At 46.6% G+C, this 19,252-nt stretch overlaps 1 protein-coding gene across 1 annotated transcript; it reads left to right on the top strand.

Moving 5' to 3' along the window:
* Nucleotides 1-6,075: 6,075 nt before the first annotated feature.
* On the top strand, nucleotides 6,076-18,168 carry SLC31A2 (solute carrier family 31 member 2). Its single transcript, XM_080940210.1, has 4 exons — nucleotides 6,076-6,194; nucleotides 13,247-13,313; nucleotides 15,655-15,844; nucleotides 16,736-18,168. Exons 1-4 carry the CDS (start codon nucleotides 6,189-6,191, stop codon nucleotides 16,902-16,904), a joined length of 432 nt encoding a protein of 143 aa, XP_080796336.1. The 5' UTR covers nucleotides 6,076-6,188; the 3' UTR covers nucleotides 16,905-18,168.
* The last annotated feature ends 1,084 nt before the right edge of the window (nucleotides 18,169-19,252 follow it).

Raw genomic sequence — 19,252 nt, 5'->3', positions numbered from 1 at the left:
GCTACAATAGGACATCTATGTCCTGCTCACCATCTTGTCCCCTTGAGACAGGGTGTCTCCTGAGCCTGCGGCCTGACAGCCTAGGAGTCCAGTGATCCTCCTCTTCCTGCTATCTGTCACCCAGTGCTCAGGTTCTGGGTGTGTATGACTACGCCCAGTCTTCATGACTTCTTGGGATCCGATGGGATTTGAACTCAGATCCTCATGCTTGTGCAGCAAGCCCTCCTCACCACTGAGCCACCCCCAACCCCTGGGATGTGTGTGTTGCTATAATTTAATATTCACTTTAATTTTAAAGTCTGCATTTTCTTCTTAGTTTCGAGCGTATGCGTCGGGATGTGTGACTGGGTGTCTTTGGAAGCTGGGAGGGGTGCTGGCTCTTCTGGAGCTGGAGTCATAGGCAGTTAATAGCTACCTGACATGGGTCTTGGGAACTAAACCTGTGTCCTCTGAAAATCCTGCACGTACTTTTAACCATGGAGCCATCTCTCCAGCCCCATTATACTTTATATTTTTTTCCTTAGAGACTGAGTCTTGTGTAGCTTAGATGACCTTGAACTTCTAACCCTCCTGCCTTAACCTCCCACATGCTGAGATTGGAGGTATAGCGCCATATCCGTTTTAAGTGTTGCAGGAGTAGAACCTAGGGCCTCTTGCCTGCTAACCAAGCACTCAGACGACTGAGCTATGTTCCTCTGCCTAGCAGTAATTTTTCAAAACGTAACTGTGATCTGTTGCTATTCGCTAACCGGGACATGGGTATGCTACAGATACGGGACAGTTTGAGCCTCTCTCAGCATGATGTGGCTTTGATAGGAACACATGGACTGTGCTCCTGAAGGTCACAGGCATGCGAGTCCTTGGTACCTGCCCTGGATAACCTCGGATCAGGTGTGAACACAGCTCAGGCATGGGAAGGATGCCCGTGAGCTTTTGGGACCATCCTTCTTAACCCTGGGCCACAGCAGTGAATGGACCCACACAGCGCTTCATCTTTCTGGCCAGACAAAAGCATGACATTCTGTCTCTCTCTGTATTGTTTGCTCAGAAGGATTGTTTGGACAGGGAATAAGTTACAGACATGAATGTCCTCTACAATAGGCTGGACAATGGCCCCAGAAAAGCACCCAGGTCCTGGTCCCTGGAAGTGGTGAGCATGGACTTTCAAGTTAAAAGAGGATTTGCTCTTGTGCTCCAGCGGAAGATCCTGGGATGAGGAGATGATCTTACTTTGTCTGGCTAGGTCTAAAAACATCCACAAGGGTTAAAAGGAGGCAGAAGAGGCTGAAGAGAGGTGTTGGGGACTGCTACCTTCCAAGTATAAAAACCATCCATCTGTTTCAGAGCATCTGAGACCACTTTCAGGACTGGGTCTGTTGAATGTTGATGTTCACTCAAAAATTTTTAAAAAGGAGGGTAAATGTGGACCCATGTGGACCTCTGTCTACAATTCTGGCCACACCTCTTCCTATTTCTACCCTCCAGTCAGCCATATATAAGTTTGCCCTAACTGCATGTGACTTAATAACCCCAAGAGGTGTTATAGCATACAAACGGTGTAAGGCTGACTGAAGGGGTGATTCCATTGCTGCAGCCCAGCTGGAGTGAGACTTTGTAACGGCTTTGGGGTCACCTACCCTCCTGGAAGTAACTTCTCACCCACACACTGAAGGAAAGCCCAGCAAGCTTGCTGCTTCTCTAAGTTGGACTTTTGTAGATGCCACAGGTGTCCTGGAACAAGGGGTTGGATGCTTGTTTCTAGCTCCCTGGGGAATGGGTTCCTGCAACACAAGGTGTGGGAAAGATAAAGATGCTGCATCACATTGTCGGTGACATTGAAGACATGGGTGGGTGGGGGAGCCAACAAGTGCTTGGAATGTAGCTTCAGAAGCTATTTCATGAGGTCCCATTTGTCAGTTCTTGATCTTAGAGCATAAGCCATTGGTGTTCTGTTCAGGAAATTTCCCCTGTGCCCATGTGTCCAAGGCTCTTCCTCACTTTCTCTTATGTTAGATTCAGTGTATCTGGTTTTATGTGGAGGTCCTTGATCCACTTGGACTTGAGCTTTGTACAAGGAGATACGAATGGACCGATTTGTATTCTTCTACATGCTGACCACCAGTTGAACCAGCACCTTTGCTGAGAAGGGTAGGGAGGAGGAGCCAGACTCTCTCCCTGGGGGTAGTTACAAGCCTGTTGATGGATTGATTTCACCCCCAATAAATAGAACGCCAGTCTTCCCCAGCAAAACCCCAAGAGGGGAAGTGCGTGTTGCTTCAAGTCATCAGGAAATCCATTATAGCAATCAGAGGAAACTAAGACATCCAGAAAGAAACTAACTGGCCCCTGACCTCCCACACCCCAGCAGGTTTCTGAAACAGTCTAGGCTTCCAGAAACAGAGGCACTGGGGTGTATCCCAAATTCTTTGGAACCTTCTGCCGGTGACCAGTGCTGAAGGGGTTCTAGAACCTGAGGACAGATGTGTGGTGTCAGTGAAGACAGTGACATTCAAGCAGGTGGCCTCGAATACTCAAGCCATCTTTAATTTTACAGCCACAATCCTGCTCACCTGAATGGTGACATCATTGGTTATTTCACTTCAAGAAGTCATGACATCAGAATTATTGTAAAAGTCCCCAATGGTTTCCCCTTCCTCCTTCTATCTCCCACTGAGTTAATCACCCCCCCTACCCTATTTTGTACTACAAAGCATAATTTCAACAAGCCAACAATAAATGTCCAACCGGGCATGGCCTGTGAGCATGAACGCATGCTCAGCTGAGAGCAAATGTGGTTATAGAGTTGTGCAAGGTGAGAGACAGATACACTTGTAGGTGTAAGTCCACTCATCAAACGGGAACCCTGTCATAAGACATTTTAAATTGCAGCCAGAGACATGTTCTCTGTGCCAACAACCTTTCCTGACACGCATCTGTCAATTTCTGATACCATCCTTCTAAGAAACATTGGTCTAAGTCTCTATCGATCAGACATAACTTCCCCATTTTTAAGTCTCTATTGATTGAACGTAGCTTCCTCAGAAGAGTTATGCAAACATGACCCATTTCTCTCCACAACTGCCACAGGCTTACTCACTGTGGCTGTTTCTCTAGGGACATGATTACGTGTTCTCAAACACCCAGGGTTAATGGTCACATCTGGAGGACTGATAGAGAGAGGGGAGGAGGGTTTTACCCCTCCAAAGAGTTTTGAAAAAAGCTTAGAATCAGCCCCAGGGCCTTCAGCCTGCCTGATATGGGCCTTGCCCATGACCAACAAAGTAAAACTAAATGTTCCTGTGAGTATGGACAGTATAGCAAAAAGGAATGAGCATAGAGACCACAGACCCTTGCCAAGTGGGATGGGGTCTTGCCACAGCATAGAGTCTCACCCGTGACTCTGTTTCCCTGCAGATACTGCATAGCAATCACCAACTCTCTCAAAGTCAGGAGCGCAGAGGCCTGGAAGACCAAACATGGCACATTCTGTGGCAGGGAAAACATCAGTGAGTCTCTGGCTCCTCAAGAACCGGAACATAGCAAACAGGAATCCTGAGGAGCCACCCTCGGGGTGTAGCTGCCCAGGTGAGGAGAGTCGAGTTCAGAAGCAAGGGAAGACATCAGGGTCCCGATGGTGGCAAAGCCAGAGAGAGGAACCTGGAGCTAGGGAACAGAATCAAAGTTCCAAGCCTGTAGAAAGGGCTAAGTCTCCGGTTGGAAGGTGCGCAGTTGATCAACCTCAGATGAATGACTCTCCATGCACTCAGTCCCTGCTGGTGCCGAGAGCCCTCGCTGAAATAGTCTCCACCCTAACCCAGTTCCCACACCAGTCTGGTCTCCATTCTAGCTCTGTTCCCACCTAGCCCCATCACAGCTGCCGATTCCTGAGCACCCACTATGTGCACGTGTCCTAAGGCGCTTCTGAGTAGCCCCATCACAACTGCCGATTCCTGAGCACCCGCTACGTGCACGTGTCCTAAGGCGCTTCTGAGTAGCCCCATCACAGCTGCCGATTCCTGAGCACCCACTATGTGCACGTGTCCTAAGGCAACTTCTGAGCAACTCCGCTGCTTTCCTTCTTTGATCTTTGAGACTCTTCGCCTCGCCGGTTTCATTCTTTCCTTCCCTTCCTGGACTTCCCCTTCCTGAAAGGCTTTGTATGAAGCAGGATAGATTAATACATAATGGCTAGTCGGATTTGCCCGCTACTAACTAACTTAGTAAGTTCAGTACTCAATTAAAAGAGCCCTATGCTTCTCTATGGGATGCTGCCATCTTTCCTGCCAAGATTTTGTCTCAGGATCCAGGTCTATGCCGTGGAAATAGGGGAAAGAAGTGAGTCCATGGGCTGTCCGGAAAGAATCCTGACATAGAACCCCGTGTGGATAGCTCTGGTGTAATCTTAAGGTCTAGAATTCTGTATCTGAGTCCAGTTCCTTTTCTGGGAGCCAGAGAAAGGGTGGCTTTGGTGGCTCAAGGGGAACCAGCTGCTCTAGAGCTACAGGATTAGAAACCTGTAACCATAACATCCACAAGGAAGCTAGAACTAAGTATGAAGGTCATCAGATTGGGACAAAGCCAACGAAAACCTTCAGATGAATGAGGCTGTGTTACTAATCTTTCCGTGGACAATCAGGGGGGAGAGGCCTGCATTGGCAAAAGAGCCTACTTAAGGTTGCTTTTGTGATGAGGCATAGAGCCGTAACAAGCGACCACAATTGCCCAACTCCTCCCTCTGCGTTTGGGTTCCAGAGGTTTCAATGGCCTAGCCCATTACCCACTGAGGTTAGATCTCCCAGTCCCACAGATATGTATTCTCTGAGGCTGCACAACCCTCCTTTGCTTTGGCCAAAAGCTTCGTGACCCTGAGCAACAAGCTTAACCTTTTGCAGATGGCGCTCTCTCTCTCTCTCACAGGTGGAAATATTTGCTGTTAATAATGACAATGGCTTCCATTTATCAAACAAGGTCCCACTGCCAGGTTTAAAGCTGAGAATTCAACCCGTGTTTTCATTTAAGTCTTTCAACACCTCTGTGACAAGATTCTATTATACATTTTTTGAATCTTATCAAGAAGCTGAGCCTCAGGTGTATAAAGCTGTTTGCCTGAGGCCTCATGGCTAATACTCCAGAACTCAGGGTTTGAGCCGAGAGGTCTGATTCCAGCCTCAATGTCTCAGGGAACCCTCGGTCAGAGTTCTTTGAGGGGAACATAAGGGTAGATTGGTTGGTAAAGGATTACCACGTGTATTGAATAGTGTATATATAAAAGATTGTTGATGTTGGGAAAAGAAAGTATTAATGTTAAAAGTTTGATATATATCCCTGATAAAATTAAATTAAATCAGCGAGATGAAAAGGCAGTACACGAAAAGTGGACATACTAATGAGAGAAAGCTTATCAACTAAGAAAACAAATACAAACTCAAGTACAAGCTAGAAATGGGAGGGAGAATGAGAAAAGAGCACCCTGTGGGCTGAAAGCAGCCCTGGCGTGTCATGGAGTCTATACCCGGATCTTGGACTTGGAGACTGTGAGAAACAAATTTCTATGGTTCATAAGTCCTCAGTCTATTATAATCTAAGATTTTTTTTATTACCTACAAGGAAGACAAAAAACTTCTTCAATATAGAAACATAATCATAGTGCACATGTACACAGAAAGAAAATTACAACTGTACACTGCTGTCTGCTTATCAGATCGGAGAAGATAAAGTGGCAACAGGGACCGTCTGGGGCGAAGTTGATTTAATGCAACCCTAATCGGTTGTTATTGTGTTCCCGGGGTGAACCTTTTAATTTTGCACTCAACAAGTGTGTTAAGCTTCCCTAGGTGTCGGATCAAAAAGAAAAAGTAATAAACATTTTCATACTAATTGCCAAGGCGAGGTCAATTGCAGGTTGTCGGGGGCCCCGCTGGGGATGTTGGTCAGAGCAGCCTGCACCCCGGGGTTGTGCGCGTGGGTCCCCCACGGTGGGCGTGGCCTGGGCCGTGGAGTGGAGTGGTGCGCCAGTGAGGACCACAACTCCCAGGCGCCCGCGCGCCACTTCACCGGGGCCACGTGACCCGCGTGGCCAGGGCGCGGTAGCAGCTGCAATCCGAGTCGAGTCCGGACTAGAGTCCCGAGCTGTGTGCCGAGCGGTGAGCGGACTGAAGCCACCCGGGCGGCCGTCTAGTGTGCTCACCATGCCGGTGAGTGTGCGCTGCGCGGCGGAGGGGACGAAGGTGGGCGGACTGGGCGGTACCCCGGAGATCTCCGCAGCCCCCCGACCCCGGGGCGGAGAGGGGGATGTGTCAGCGACGCTGTCACGGCAGGAGTAGGGCTGGGGAGCTTGTCGGGGAGAGCTAGCTGTGGCTCGGGAAGTTTGTTTGTCCCTCGCTGCTAGGTAGGAGTCGGTCACTACCACCAGGCCAGCCGCAGCTGGGACGCTGCTGGTGGGTGCGGAGAGTGAAGACAGCTGTCCCCCGTCCCTTCCCGGGCTCTCGCCAGCTTTGGGGTACTCCGGAAAGGTTTTCTCTAAGGGAGCCCGGCGGGGTTCAGCCCCTGAGTACACACCCCCGGCTCGGCCTGTCCCGGGCAGGTTCCTGGGACTGTTTCTTTAACTTGGACCCAGTTACTTCCCCCCTCCCTGTCCTTCCCACCCTCAGAATCTGAAAGTAGGGTTTTCAACAGAACCTCGCCTCCTGGTGAGGTTCCTCTTGGACAGAGAGTGACAGCTTGCAATATTCCGCTCTCTGAAGAAATCATCTCAGTGTCGACCTCTCACAAAGGGTGTCTGGATGTACGACCCGGAGCCTACCGTGGCTGTTTGGTGGGGAGACCTCCCACCTGCAGTTCCCCACTGGTCCCCAGAGTCCCCAGTTCCACAAAGTCCCCAGTCAACAGCACCACACAGGCCTTCATCCTTTTCTGGCGTCTGGTTAAAAACGAAGGCACTTTAAATTTAACCACAAATGAAAGAGAAGAAGCCAAGTCCTGTGAATTGTTCTCTCCTTGGCCACGGTCCCTCCTCTGTGAGGTGCCGCCCTGCATAAAGCCCCGATAAACTGCCAGAGAGGCAGATTTATCCCCAGCGGGGACTCATGGGGTTCTGCCCTTGCCACAGGGCTGCCAGCTGAACACTGCTGTTCCTTTCCCTGATTCTGGGTGTGCCGATTTCAAATCCTTCTCTTTAGCCAAAATACAGAGGTGAGGGAGGGCAGGGGGTGGCTAGGAGTTTTGAACTTGGTAAGAAATGGAATCGTTCCTTACGGGTGCTCCGAGTTGAGGAGACCCTGCAGCCTTCCCAGCCAGCCTGCTCCTGCTTCCCAACTGTCCTCTCCTCCCACAGGTGGCTTTGTCTCCTGTCTGCTCCTGTCCCCTCCTGTCCCCACCCGGCTCCAGCTCCCCTGCTAAGCAGTTCAGATGCTCCCAGCCTTCTCTCATTGGTCTCAGTCTGCACATTCCTAGCATAAGAAAAAGAGAGCCGGGTTGAGAGAAGTATCTAGGTCTTCCTGTGGATGGGAAGGGTGTTGGCTTTTGTGTTGTTTTTGTTTTTGTATAGTTCTGTTTTTCTCCTGAGGTGTTTGGCCTGGACCCAAGGATGATAGAATAAAACGAGTTGTGGAAACTCCCAGTGGCCAATCGGGCTACGGGAGACATTCCACTCATGCCAGCTGCTTTACCAGCCAGACTGGTGAGGGAGCGCTGGGCACAGCTGTCACCTGGCAGAGGTGCCGGGGTCTCACCTGTAGGGTCATGGAGGCACCTGTGTATACACATGGAGTTGTGCCTGATTGTTCGTTTCACCGAATTATTTTGTGAGCATTTCCCTGGGCCGTTAGCGATTCATTTGGAATTCTAACGAGATGCCTCAGGATGAATAGAGCTCAAAATGATTTTCCTACTCGGTCCTATGTTAGCTATTTCTGTTTGCCAAGTGCCGCTTTCATATTAGGAAGATAAAGTACTCACTATTCAACATGATTCTGAAGTGGCTACTTACTTAAATCTCCATATCGAGGCTGTTACATAATTTACAGGGCCGGTACCTGCTAGTAGACAGGGGACATGGTGATTCAGACCATTTCTTCAGGCATACCTCTATAGACACTTGCCCCAGAAATACCCAGAGTGCTTAGCAAACATGCTACAATTTGAAGCTCGAATGCTAGCTAGAAAGTTCTGTGACTCTGAGTGCATGGGCCTGTAACAGGCTCTGTTAAGTATCTGGCAATAGCAGAGATGTTGGGTTGAGAGACATACCCAATGGGAGCCAAACATGGTTGCAAGCCTATGCAGGGCCTCAGAAGACAGAGGGCTGTGTGGCGGTGCAGTTCAGTCAGATCTCTAAAGATCTGGAACACGCATGGAGGAGACATTCCTCTCCACTCACAAATAGAGACAGTCATTTTTTGTCTTCTCTCGTCCTCGACTGTGTTTCAGTGTAGGAGTGAGGTTCACAGCGGGAGCCTCTCCGCATCAAGTTCACAGGGATCTGAGAAAGTAAAGCCAGACCAAGGGAACATCTTCCTGGGGTTCAGTCCCCATTTTACAGATGGGGAGACTGAGGTCCGGTAGGAGCTTGCTGTGTGGCTCTTCCTTCCTATCAGTAGAGGAAGGCAGATACAGGATGTACAGTTTCAGAATCTACCTGTGTTCCGTCCACTTGGTTTTGCTCTTCTGTTCAAACCGTACCATCAAGAACCCTTTCCTCAAAGGGGTCATCTTAAGATCATGTAGCTCTTCTCCTGCGTTCTGATTGGCAGGTCTAAGCAGGCACAAGTATTTTTAGTAAAGCCCTGGAGTCTTAAGGGAACGCTAAGCCACTTGGGCAGTGTGGGGCTTGGTGACAGTCTGCACTCAGTGGCTCACCTGTAATTCCCTCTGTGCATGTGGAACCAGGCTGTTCCTCTCCGGCATCTTTCTTCCCAGGCTCTTTCCTCTTGCTTTGCATCCTGTTTCTTAGCTGTAGCTTCCACCACTGGCTTTTCTTCCCTGTCCTCCGATACCATGGTTCTGTTTGCCTCATTTCTTTATCCTCTGAATGCCCCAAGCATCACCATGGTGCTCATATGGGGATCTTCCCACCTGTGGGTTTCTCCTCTCTCGGCTTCTTCCCTTCCCTTCTCCCAACATGGCCATGTCTCTTCTGTTTTCATATCTTTTGGAAAGATTAAAACTAACATTCAGGGACCCGGACACACAAAGCCATAGATTTGATCACCCAGTGCCACAGAAGCTAAGTGTGGTGCATTCTTCTGACCACAGCGCTCAGAGGGTGGAATTAGGAGGGTCAGAAGTTCAGAATCATTCTCAAGTTAAGGCTGTCCTGGGCTATACAAGAACTTGGCTAAAACACAGCAAAATGGACCAGCTAAATGGCTCAGCAGTTAAGACTGTGCACTGCTCTTGATTCCCAGAACATCTGTCACCCCTGGGAAGCTCACAACTGGCTGTAACTCTGGCTCCAGAAAGATGTGTCATCCTCTTCTGGCCTCAGTGGGCACTGCACTCACAAACAGAACACACACAGACACACACTTATACACACAATTAAAATAAAAATAATATTTTTGCCAGTTATGGTGGTGCATGCCTTTAATCACAGCACTTGGGAGGCAGAAGCAACTGGATCTGGTCTACACAGCATGTTCCAATACATAGTAAAATGCCGTCTCTCTCTCTCTCTCTCCCTCTCTCTCTCTCTCTCTCTCTCTCTCTAGATGGATAGATAGATAGATAGATAGATAGATAGATAGATAGATAGATAGATAGGGATATAGGTATCTTTTTAAATTAATGTATATATTTCATGTATGTGAGTGCACTGTAGCTGTCTTCACACCAGAAGAGGGCATCGGATCCCATTACAGATGGTTGTGAGCCACCATGTGGCTGCTAGGAATTGAACTCAGGACCTCTGGAAGAGCTTAACCACTGAGCCACCTTTCCAGCCCGGATATAGGTGTCTTTAAAAACAAATAAGCATGCCCATGGGTTTCCTCTACAAATTAGTGTCTATTTACTTCTTATGGCAATTGAAGATCGGGTTTGAAGGTTCTATTCCTCATGCCACCACTTCAGTGTAGCCTCGGGCTTTCTTAGAGGTTGGGTTGAGAGCACAGACTCTGAAGCCAGTCTGTTGGGCAAAGCCCCTGCTGAACAGCATGCCCACAGATAAAAGGTTAACTCTCTCCCAAGTTAGGTGGAAAGCAGGCTCTAGGTGTGCCTTCTAGCAGGAAAGAGCTGTTAAACTTTATTTTGCCCAGTTCCAGCCACTCCCAGATTTACTTGATTACAAACACTCTCAGAGAGTGTCTCAAGCGCCCGTGGTTCTCATGGAATTTGAGAAATATTCCTTTAGCTTTGACAGGTGTGGGAAGAATGCCCACTGACTGTCGCCTCCCATGAACGGCTGCACTTTTTCTCGAAGCTTCCAGAGAGCGCTTGATTGACAGATCTGGTTTGCTCTACGATCCTTCTGTGGTTTTGAGAGGGTAACTCACCTTACTCTAGGTTGGCCTGTGTCTCAGTCACTCAACTATTGCTGTGAAGAGACAGCAATGTCCAAGGCAAACCTTACAGAAGGAAGCACGTAATTCAGAACTTAGGGTTTCAGAGTTAGTCCATCATCGTCAAGGCAGGGAGCTTGGCACCAGAGCAGTACTGAGAGCTACATCCTGATCCACAGACACACACACACACACACACACACACATATATATATATAAAACACAGACACATACACATATATATAACATACATATAACACACACATATATATATAAAACACAGACACATACACATATATATAACACATACATATAACACACATACATATATATATAAAACACAGACACATACACATATATATAACACATACATATAACACACATACATATATATAAAACAGACACATTCACATATATATAACACATACATATAACACACACATATATATATATAACACACACATACAAATATATATAATGCATACATATAACACACACGTATATATATATAACACAGACACATACACATATATATAAAACACATATAACACACACACATATATATATAAAACACATATACAAATATATATAATGCATACATAACACACACATATATATATATAACACATACACATATATATAACACATACATATAACACACACACACATATAAAACACAGACACATACACATATATATAACACATACATATAACACACATACATATATATATATATAACACAGACACATACACATATATATAACACATACATATAACACACACACATAAAACACAGACACATACACATATATATAATACATATATATAACACACACACATATATATATAACACACACATGCACATATATATAAAACACATATAACACACACACATATATATATAACACACACATATATATATATAAAACACACACATACAAATATATATAATGCATACATATAACACACACATATATATAAAACACAGACACATACACATATATATAACACATACATATAACACACATATATAAAACACAGACACATACACATATATATAACACATACATATAACACACATATATAAAACACAGACACATACACATATATATAACACATACATATAACACACACACATATATAAAACACAGACACATACACATATATATAACACATACATATAACACACATACATATATATATATATAACACAGACACATACACATATATATAACACATACATATAACACACACACATAAAACACAGACACATACACATATATATAATACATACATATAACACACACACATATATATAACACACACATGCACATATATATAAAACACATATAACACACACACATATATATATATAAAACACACACACATATATATAACACACACACAAATATATATAATGCATATATAACACACACACACACTGGACCTGGTGTGGACTTTTGAAACCTCAAAGCCCACTGACACACTTCCTCCAACAAGGCCACACCTACTCCAAACAGGCCACACTTCCTAATCCTTCTCAAGTCATGCCACTCCATGATGACTAAACATTCACATATATAAACCTATAGGAGCCATTCTTACACCTCCACATCCTGGAGCTCATTATGGAACCACGTGACCTTGAATTCACAGTAGAGCAGCTGCCTCGGCCTTCCCAGTGCTGGACCAGAGTTGTGAGCTCCCCCCTTCATCCTCAGGTTCTTTATTATCTCTTTGATCCTAAATCCCCAGAAGGAAAAGGTGGATGTGTATGATCTGTAGCATGTGGCTGTCACCTACAAACAAGTCTGTGTCTCTCCCAGGTGGCCAGGATGCTCAATGGCAGTTTCCAGACAAAGCCTTTCTGAGAGCCCATCCTCTCTCGCCGGACCTCTCCCCTGAAACACTCACTGAGAGCTACAGGGTCTTTTATGAAGCCCACCCAGGGCAAATCCCATTCGTTCTTGGGCCCCCTTTTCCTTCCAAAGATGAGACAGGGTTGACGGAATGGGAGTTGGACTGAATCAGTGTGTTCCATTATTATTGCTGTTGTTGTTATTATTATTATTTAATGGTATTATTATTATTTTAATGGTGCTAGTATTATTATTATTATTATTTTAATGGTACTATTATTATTATTATTATTTTAATGGTACTGCTATTATTATTTTTTAATGGTACTAGGGGTTCACATATGTGAGCTAGGGCCTCACATGTTTGAGGCAAGTACTTCACCCTCTTTCCCACCCTCTCGATGCTGGCTATAGACTGGGGTGGGCAAAGAGTCTAGTGAATGAGTGGATGTGTGGTGTACAGATAGGAGACATCTCCCCTTCGCCCTGCAAGACAAACTCTGACACATCTGTCCAGGTTCACAAGGTCAAAGAGGACCCCCTGCTCACTCTGGGAATGTGTTCCAGAACTGAGAAAAAGGGCCAAGCCAGTGTTTAAAGCTTGGCCTAGGGCTTCCTATTGAGTTTTGAGGACCAGAGGGAATATCTTCTTGTGACCCAAGGATACTGTGTCATCTGGAGTCTGGTTGGCATTTTGAGAATAGGTGCTCCACATCTTCAGGGCTCAGTCACAGGTGTTATTGGCATGCGTGAGCAAGCCCCTCTTCTTCCATATGGCCTCTAATGGAAGTCTGTGAGCCCTGTAGCCCCAGGAGGTCTCTGCTGGAAAACGTTCGGAAGCGGGACCTCTGTGCCCAAGCATCTTGTGATGGATCTCCTCATCTCTTTCAGATGCACTTTATCTTCTCAGATGAGGCAGTGCTTCTCTTTGATTTCTGGAGAGTCCATAGCCCTACAGGTAAGACTTGGGATGGTCAGACTTATAGTTTACAGTCCCATCGTGCCAAGGCAATGGAGAACCTGGGTTCCCTTTATTTTCTGTGGACAAGCAAGGCACGGTGAGCTAGATGTTTGCATTTATCATTCAAAAGCAGGCTAGAAATCGGCCAGATGCCTGTCATGGCAGATGGTCCCTTCCCTTCAGTGGATGGCTATTGTCCAGCTACCCCTGCAGACTAAGCAGTGGGGTAGAGCACTCGTTAGAATCTCCCCAAGAGTCTGTGGGTTGCTAAGTCAGGGCCTCGTGCAGTGGGGCCAGACAGCATCTGGATACAGTCTTCCTGAGTGTTTCATGCCTTGTACTGGTTGTGAGCTACAGCCTCAGCTGGGTGTCTTGTCCGAGTCTCACAGTGGCACCCTCCATAGCCTAGGCTTCCTCATGACGAATGGCTAGCTTCTAAGGGCAGGTATCCCAAGAGAACACAGGTGAAATGCATGACTAGGGGGCAGGGGAGACGGCTCAGTTGGTAAAGAGCTTGCTGAGAAAGCATGGATAGCTGATTCCAGGGCCCATATAAAAGGTGGGCATGGCAGCCTGTAATCCTAGCATTGAAGAGTTAGAGGCAGGAAGATTCCTGGGGCTTCTAGAGATCTTATCTTTAGCTTCAGTGAGAGACTCAGTATCAAAAACAAGGTCAAGAGCAGTAGAAGCGGACACCTAGTGTTGACCCCGGCCTCTACACACGGTTTTAACAAAATTTCAATAGTTCAATTTTGCCAATGAAAACTTGGGAGCCACATGCTGGGGTGAAAGCCTGCTCGCTCAGAGAGGCAGAGGAAGCATCCAGCTGACCTTCCTCCATAACCATCATCCCAAAAGGAAAGTCCCCAAAGCCCTCTAAAAAACTCCGTAAACTGATGTCCCTCCCTTATACTTCCCTTCTATCCATCCTCCTGACTCTCTCTCTCCATGCTTTTTCCTGTGCTCACTCCCTGTTAACTGGTCACTTGCTCCACCACTGACCTATGGTTGACTTCATTTAATCCTGTTTACAAAAAGCAGAAAGCTCTTGGATTAAAGGTGTGCGCTAGATCTGAGCCATACCAGAACTAGAGACAGGTCTTTTCAGTAAATAATGCAATCTTGGGGTTCACAGTGTGACCAAATGTCCTGCAGCATGCACGCATGAACAAATACACATATTCACGTACACTCACACAAAAGCAAACCTTACATCTGGAAGTTATATAGCATTGTCCTAACCTTCTACTCTTCTGGGCTAAAAGGGAAGGAACGTGGCTCCCATCCCATGATGGAAGGAGGGTGTGGGTAGGACATACGGGGGATGAACCTTTAAGATGATGAAGGTCTGAGCCTAATGAAGATGAGGAAGAAGAGACAAGTGGCTGGAGACTCAGGAACGGAAGGGACTCTCCTAGACCAGGCCCTTGGGAAGTGTCGGGGAAGCAGTGTTTGCCTGCCCAGCTCTACAGGTTGGCTCTCTTGTTTCAGGCACTGCAGACCAAACCTTGGTCCTCACTTGTGTTGGGCAAGCCCTCTGTTGCCAGACCTTTATACATGTTGAGATACAGTCTCACTAAGTTGTTTAGAATGGCCTAGAACCCACTCTGTAGTCCAGGGCAGCCCTGAACTTGCACTTCATCTGCCTCAGTTATCAGAGTGCCTGGAATTACACACATGCTGTGTCCGACATCGAGCTTGCTTCTTTATATTTACAAATGTGCATGTGTACTTATGTGTGGCAGTGGATTTGCTCATGTGTACGTGTCAGAGGACAACTTTGGCTATCATTTAATCACATGACATCTTTGTTGTTTTTGAGACATGGTTTCTAACTGGCTTGCCTCTGTAAGCTAGGTTGGGCTAGCAAGCCTGTGAATCTGGCTGTATTTGCTCCCCCAGTGCTGGGAATACAAGTGTGTGCCCATGCTTGGCAGTGGCTGCTGCTGCTTCTCCTCCTCCTCCTCGTTCCCTTCTTCCTCTTTCTTCTTCCTTCCTTCTTCTTCTCTCTCCTCCTCCTCAAAAATCTACATACCTCTGCCTCTCAAGTGCTGGTATTAAATGCACACGCCACCACACCTGACCAGCTAATCTATTTTGAATTAGCAAAAGTCTGTCCATCATCAATGGTGCTTGGTGATGTTTCGGAACATGTACAGGTTGTGTGCATTCGAGTCGGGGCTAGCCCATCTGTCTCTTCAGACTTGTATCATTTGTTCATGATGAGAGCATGTAAAAACCCTTTCCTGGCTTTTTTGAAATGTGGCACACTGTCATGTGTGGTCACCATACAGGATGTGACACACCAAACAGACTTTTCAACTTGGCCTCTTCACAGGCATGGCTCTCTCAGTGCTGGTAGTCTTGCTCCTGGCTGTATTGTATGAGGGCATCAAGGTTGGCAAAGCCAAGTTGCTCCACAAGACCCTGGAGAGCCTGCCGACTGCTACCAGCCAGCAGCTTATCTTGGGACCAGACCAGGATTCTACAGGCTCCAGATCAACTTCAGACGATAGGACCCGCCTCAGGTATAAATTTTAGGTGGAAGGATGGGCATGAGAGGTGGTTGGGTTCACCCAGAGAACGTTAGCCCTGTGCACAGGAAGATAATATGGGCTCCAGGAAGTATTTAGTAAGATGAACTAGATCCTGGGTCTATGTCTGGGCCATAGCTATCTGGCCTCCGGGAGGATCCTAGGGATTTCTGCAGAGAACTTTAAACCTGTGTTGAAGGCCTCTGTCAAAGAGCAAGCTTGGGCACCTGGCCTTCCCATAGGTCTTGCCAGGCTCTCAAACCTAGCAGATCTGCAGGTGTGCTTAAAGCAAGAATTGTCATCAGCCTGCTATCCCAGCTGATGGGAGAGGGAGGCATCCTCTCTTGTGCTCTGGTCCCACTCTGACCAGGCAACCATTTACAGACCCAGTCTGCCCTCTCTGCAGCCTCATGTATGCTAAACAAGCCTGCCTGCTACATTGCCAGCAACCTTACCTGGATGCCTCAAGCCCTCATAAGCACCCTGTGAGGGAGCTCTTTCAGTGTTTTGCTGTTAAAAACAAAACAGAACAACCAAACAAAAAAACAGCACTCAGAAAGGTCCAGAGACTTGTGACAAGCCAGACTTCAGGCATCAAAGCCTCTGTTCTTTTTTAATTGCTACCCCACCTCCCACATTCAATTCAGGGGAGAGACACTACCTTCCCGTTGATTTCCTCTTCTCCTTTATCAGATAAAATTGACTACGTAAGCCATAATGGTTTCCCCATTTGCCTAGGATAGAAGCTTAGAGCTGAATGTGGTGGGGATGTCTCTTTGGAGAGAAGTCTCTGCTAGATGGTCTGCTGTGACTTGGGCCTTCTCTTCCTAGTAAAACACATCTGCTCATTCCTATTTATCTAATTTGTTTCTCTTTTATGTCTAGGTGGTTTTTGTGTTACTTTGGCCAGTCCCTAGTCCATGTCATTCAGGTGGTAATTGGCTACTTTGTGATGCTGGCTGTCATGTCCTACAACAGCTGGATTTTCCTCGGTGTGGTCCTGGGCTCGGCCGTGGGTTACTACCTAGCCTACCCACTTCTCAACATGACTTAGTGGGCCAGAAACGTGCTGTGCTCAGGGCTGGAGAGAGTTGGAGCCTCTGTTCCAGGCATTGTACTTCCAGCTGCTTTTCCTTATGATGGCGTTGCTCACCTCCTTCCCAGTTCCTGGTGACTTTGAGATGAAGCCAGCAAATGGTCCCTGGAGCTTAGAAGCAGTTGAAGCTACCTCCCTCCCCAGCCTATATATGGCTCAGGCCTCTTGTGGTACCTTAAGCAAGTAGCTGTGACCAAAGGGAACATGGAGAGACCAGAAGCTGGAGGTAGGGTGCCAGCCTGTGACACAGATCTCTGACTGCAAATTAAAGTTTTCCAAAGACCTTCAGTGATAAAGGCCATGAGACCTGGATACCCTCTTCTGCTTTGTGCCTTAATGTCAGGGTCATCTCCAGTCTTTGGGGGTGGACCATGACAGCTCCTTGTTCTCACCTTTTTGCCTCGGAACACATGAGGATTGCCACTGACAAAACAAGCTTTCCATTTTCAACTCATGGTTGGCACCTTTGCACATTCATACAAAGCAGTTTCTAGTGAACTCATCGTATGCAGATGGCAGTGTCTGCTGAGACTTGTCTTCTTTTTTTGAGGGAAGACTGACGCTGATTAAAGGCAGAGAGCCAGGACTGTCACTGAGGCTGTAGACTTGTCTTCTGTGCAGATGAGCTCTTCCTGTCTGACAGCACTGCCTGCAGCAGGTTAGTAATGGTCAGGGCTGTGCCTGAGCCTCTTGTATGCACCACAGAGAACAGCATTTGGGAATAGAGCTGACCACCCCTTATTCTCACTTACTGCTAACTCCTAGTGATCTGGTAGGAAATGAGTCAGTCACTTTAGTACTGACTCAGCAGGGGTGTGCTGGGGGCTGGGCACTGACTGAGGGTGCAATAGTCAAACCAAAGTAGGTCATGTTAAGTGGACGCCAGATATTTGAGCCTTCTCACTTTATAGAGAAAAGGGACAGGAATGGGGTATATACCTGTAATCTCCAGTATCTGAGAGGCTGAGGCAGGAGATTGTAACTCTGAGGCCAGCTTATAGCCTCAGAGAGAGTTCCAGGCCAGCCTGAGATACACAGTGAAACACACACACACACACACACACACACACACACACACACACACACACACAACAATCACTGCTACATAATATATAATGTCTATGTTCAAGTACCTCATGGGCTCAACGAAAAGACGGTTTTAAGAAGCTTTGGGAATTCAAAACAAATATACTTTAATAAATTTCTATTTTTGAACAGTCTATGTTTGTTGGTCTGTTTCTTCTCTTTCCAACAGGAGCTTCTCTTACCAATGCAGGAGCTGGGGGGACCTTCTGTGAGACCAAGGACTAAGATTGCATGTGATAAAGACATCTCTGTGTGCAGAGAAACTAAGGCTGGAAATGTGCCTGTAGGTTGACACCCCAGAGCGCCAACATGAATCATTTTAGGTTCATGTAACAAGTTGTTGATTGGAATGAATGCCTGCTGTAAAAAGATTAACTGTCATGTAGACCATAAACACCCTGGTGGCATAACAGTCAGCACCTTCCCTTCCTGGGGCAGAAGCAAAACCATAGTCATCTTCATTTGCAGTAAGAAGCAAGAGTCACAGGAAGTGTGAAAGAGGGTACCTGTCAGTGGACACACATAGCTGCCCACTCTATCAGAGTTGTGACAGCCTGTGCTGACCAGCATCTGTCCCAGGGCACTGCTGGATCGGAGGTTTTCATGAGTGACTGGCAGGCTCCTCAACTTTATACCGTTTTATTATGGTCATGATGTTTGAGACTTTTCTGGAGTAGGGGGCCTTAATAACATTTTTTTTTGTCTATGGTCTACAGAATAAATGTATAGTAACACTTGGTAACGTATGCCCTCATTTTAATATTCTTCAGAGACAAGTCACAAAAGGCTTTCCTGTTTAATTTTCTTTAAGAAACGAGTATCTGCATAGGTGCTGGCTAATTGGACAATCGCAGCATTTTATGCAGTTACTAACTCATTCCATCCTCACTACCACACAGGAACCCTCTCCTTTACCACAGAAATGAGGAAGCTGGGGCATGGGACAGCCAGCTGAGGATGATCAGAAGAGTGACACACAGTGTCCCTCATCAACGCTGAAGAGGGGCAGAGGTCGCAGTGCCTGTGGTGTACAGATCTGGGCTCACTCTTTCCAAAATGGCTGGGAATTCTCTCAGATTGGGAGCTGGGGCCAGGAGTCTAATTTTTCTTTCTTTTTTTTTCTTTAGTTTTATAATCAAATCTAGGGCTTGTGCATGCTAGGCAAGTGCTCTACTGCTGAGATGCACAGTCCCAGGACCACTATTCCTAGCAAGCAAGAT

The sequence above is a fragment of the Micromys minutus genome (genome assembly GCF_963924665.1).
Source record: "Micromys minutus genome assembly, chromosome: 28".
Taxonomy (NCBI): domain Eukaryota; kingdom Metazoa; phylum Chordata; class Mammalia; order Rodentia; family Muridae; genus Micromys; species Micromys minutus.
Note: the sequence above shows the minus strand (reverse complement) of the source record. Positions and strands in the feature narration are given on the sequence as shown.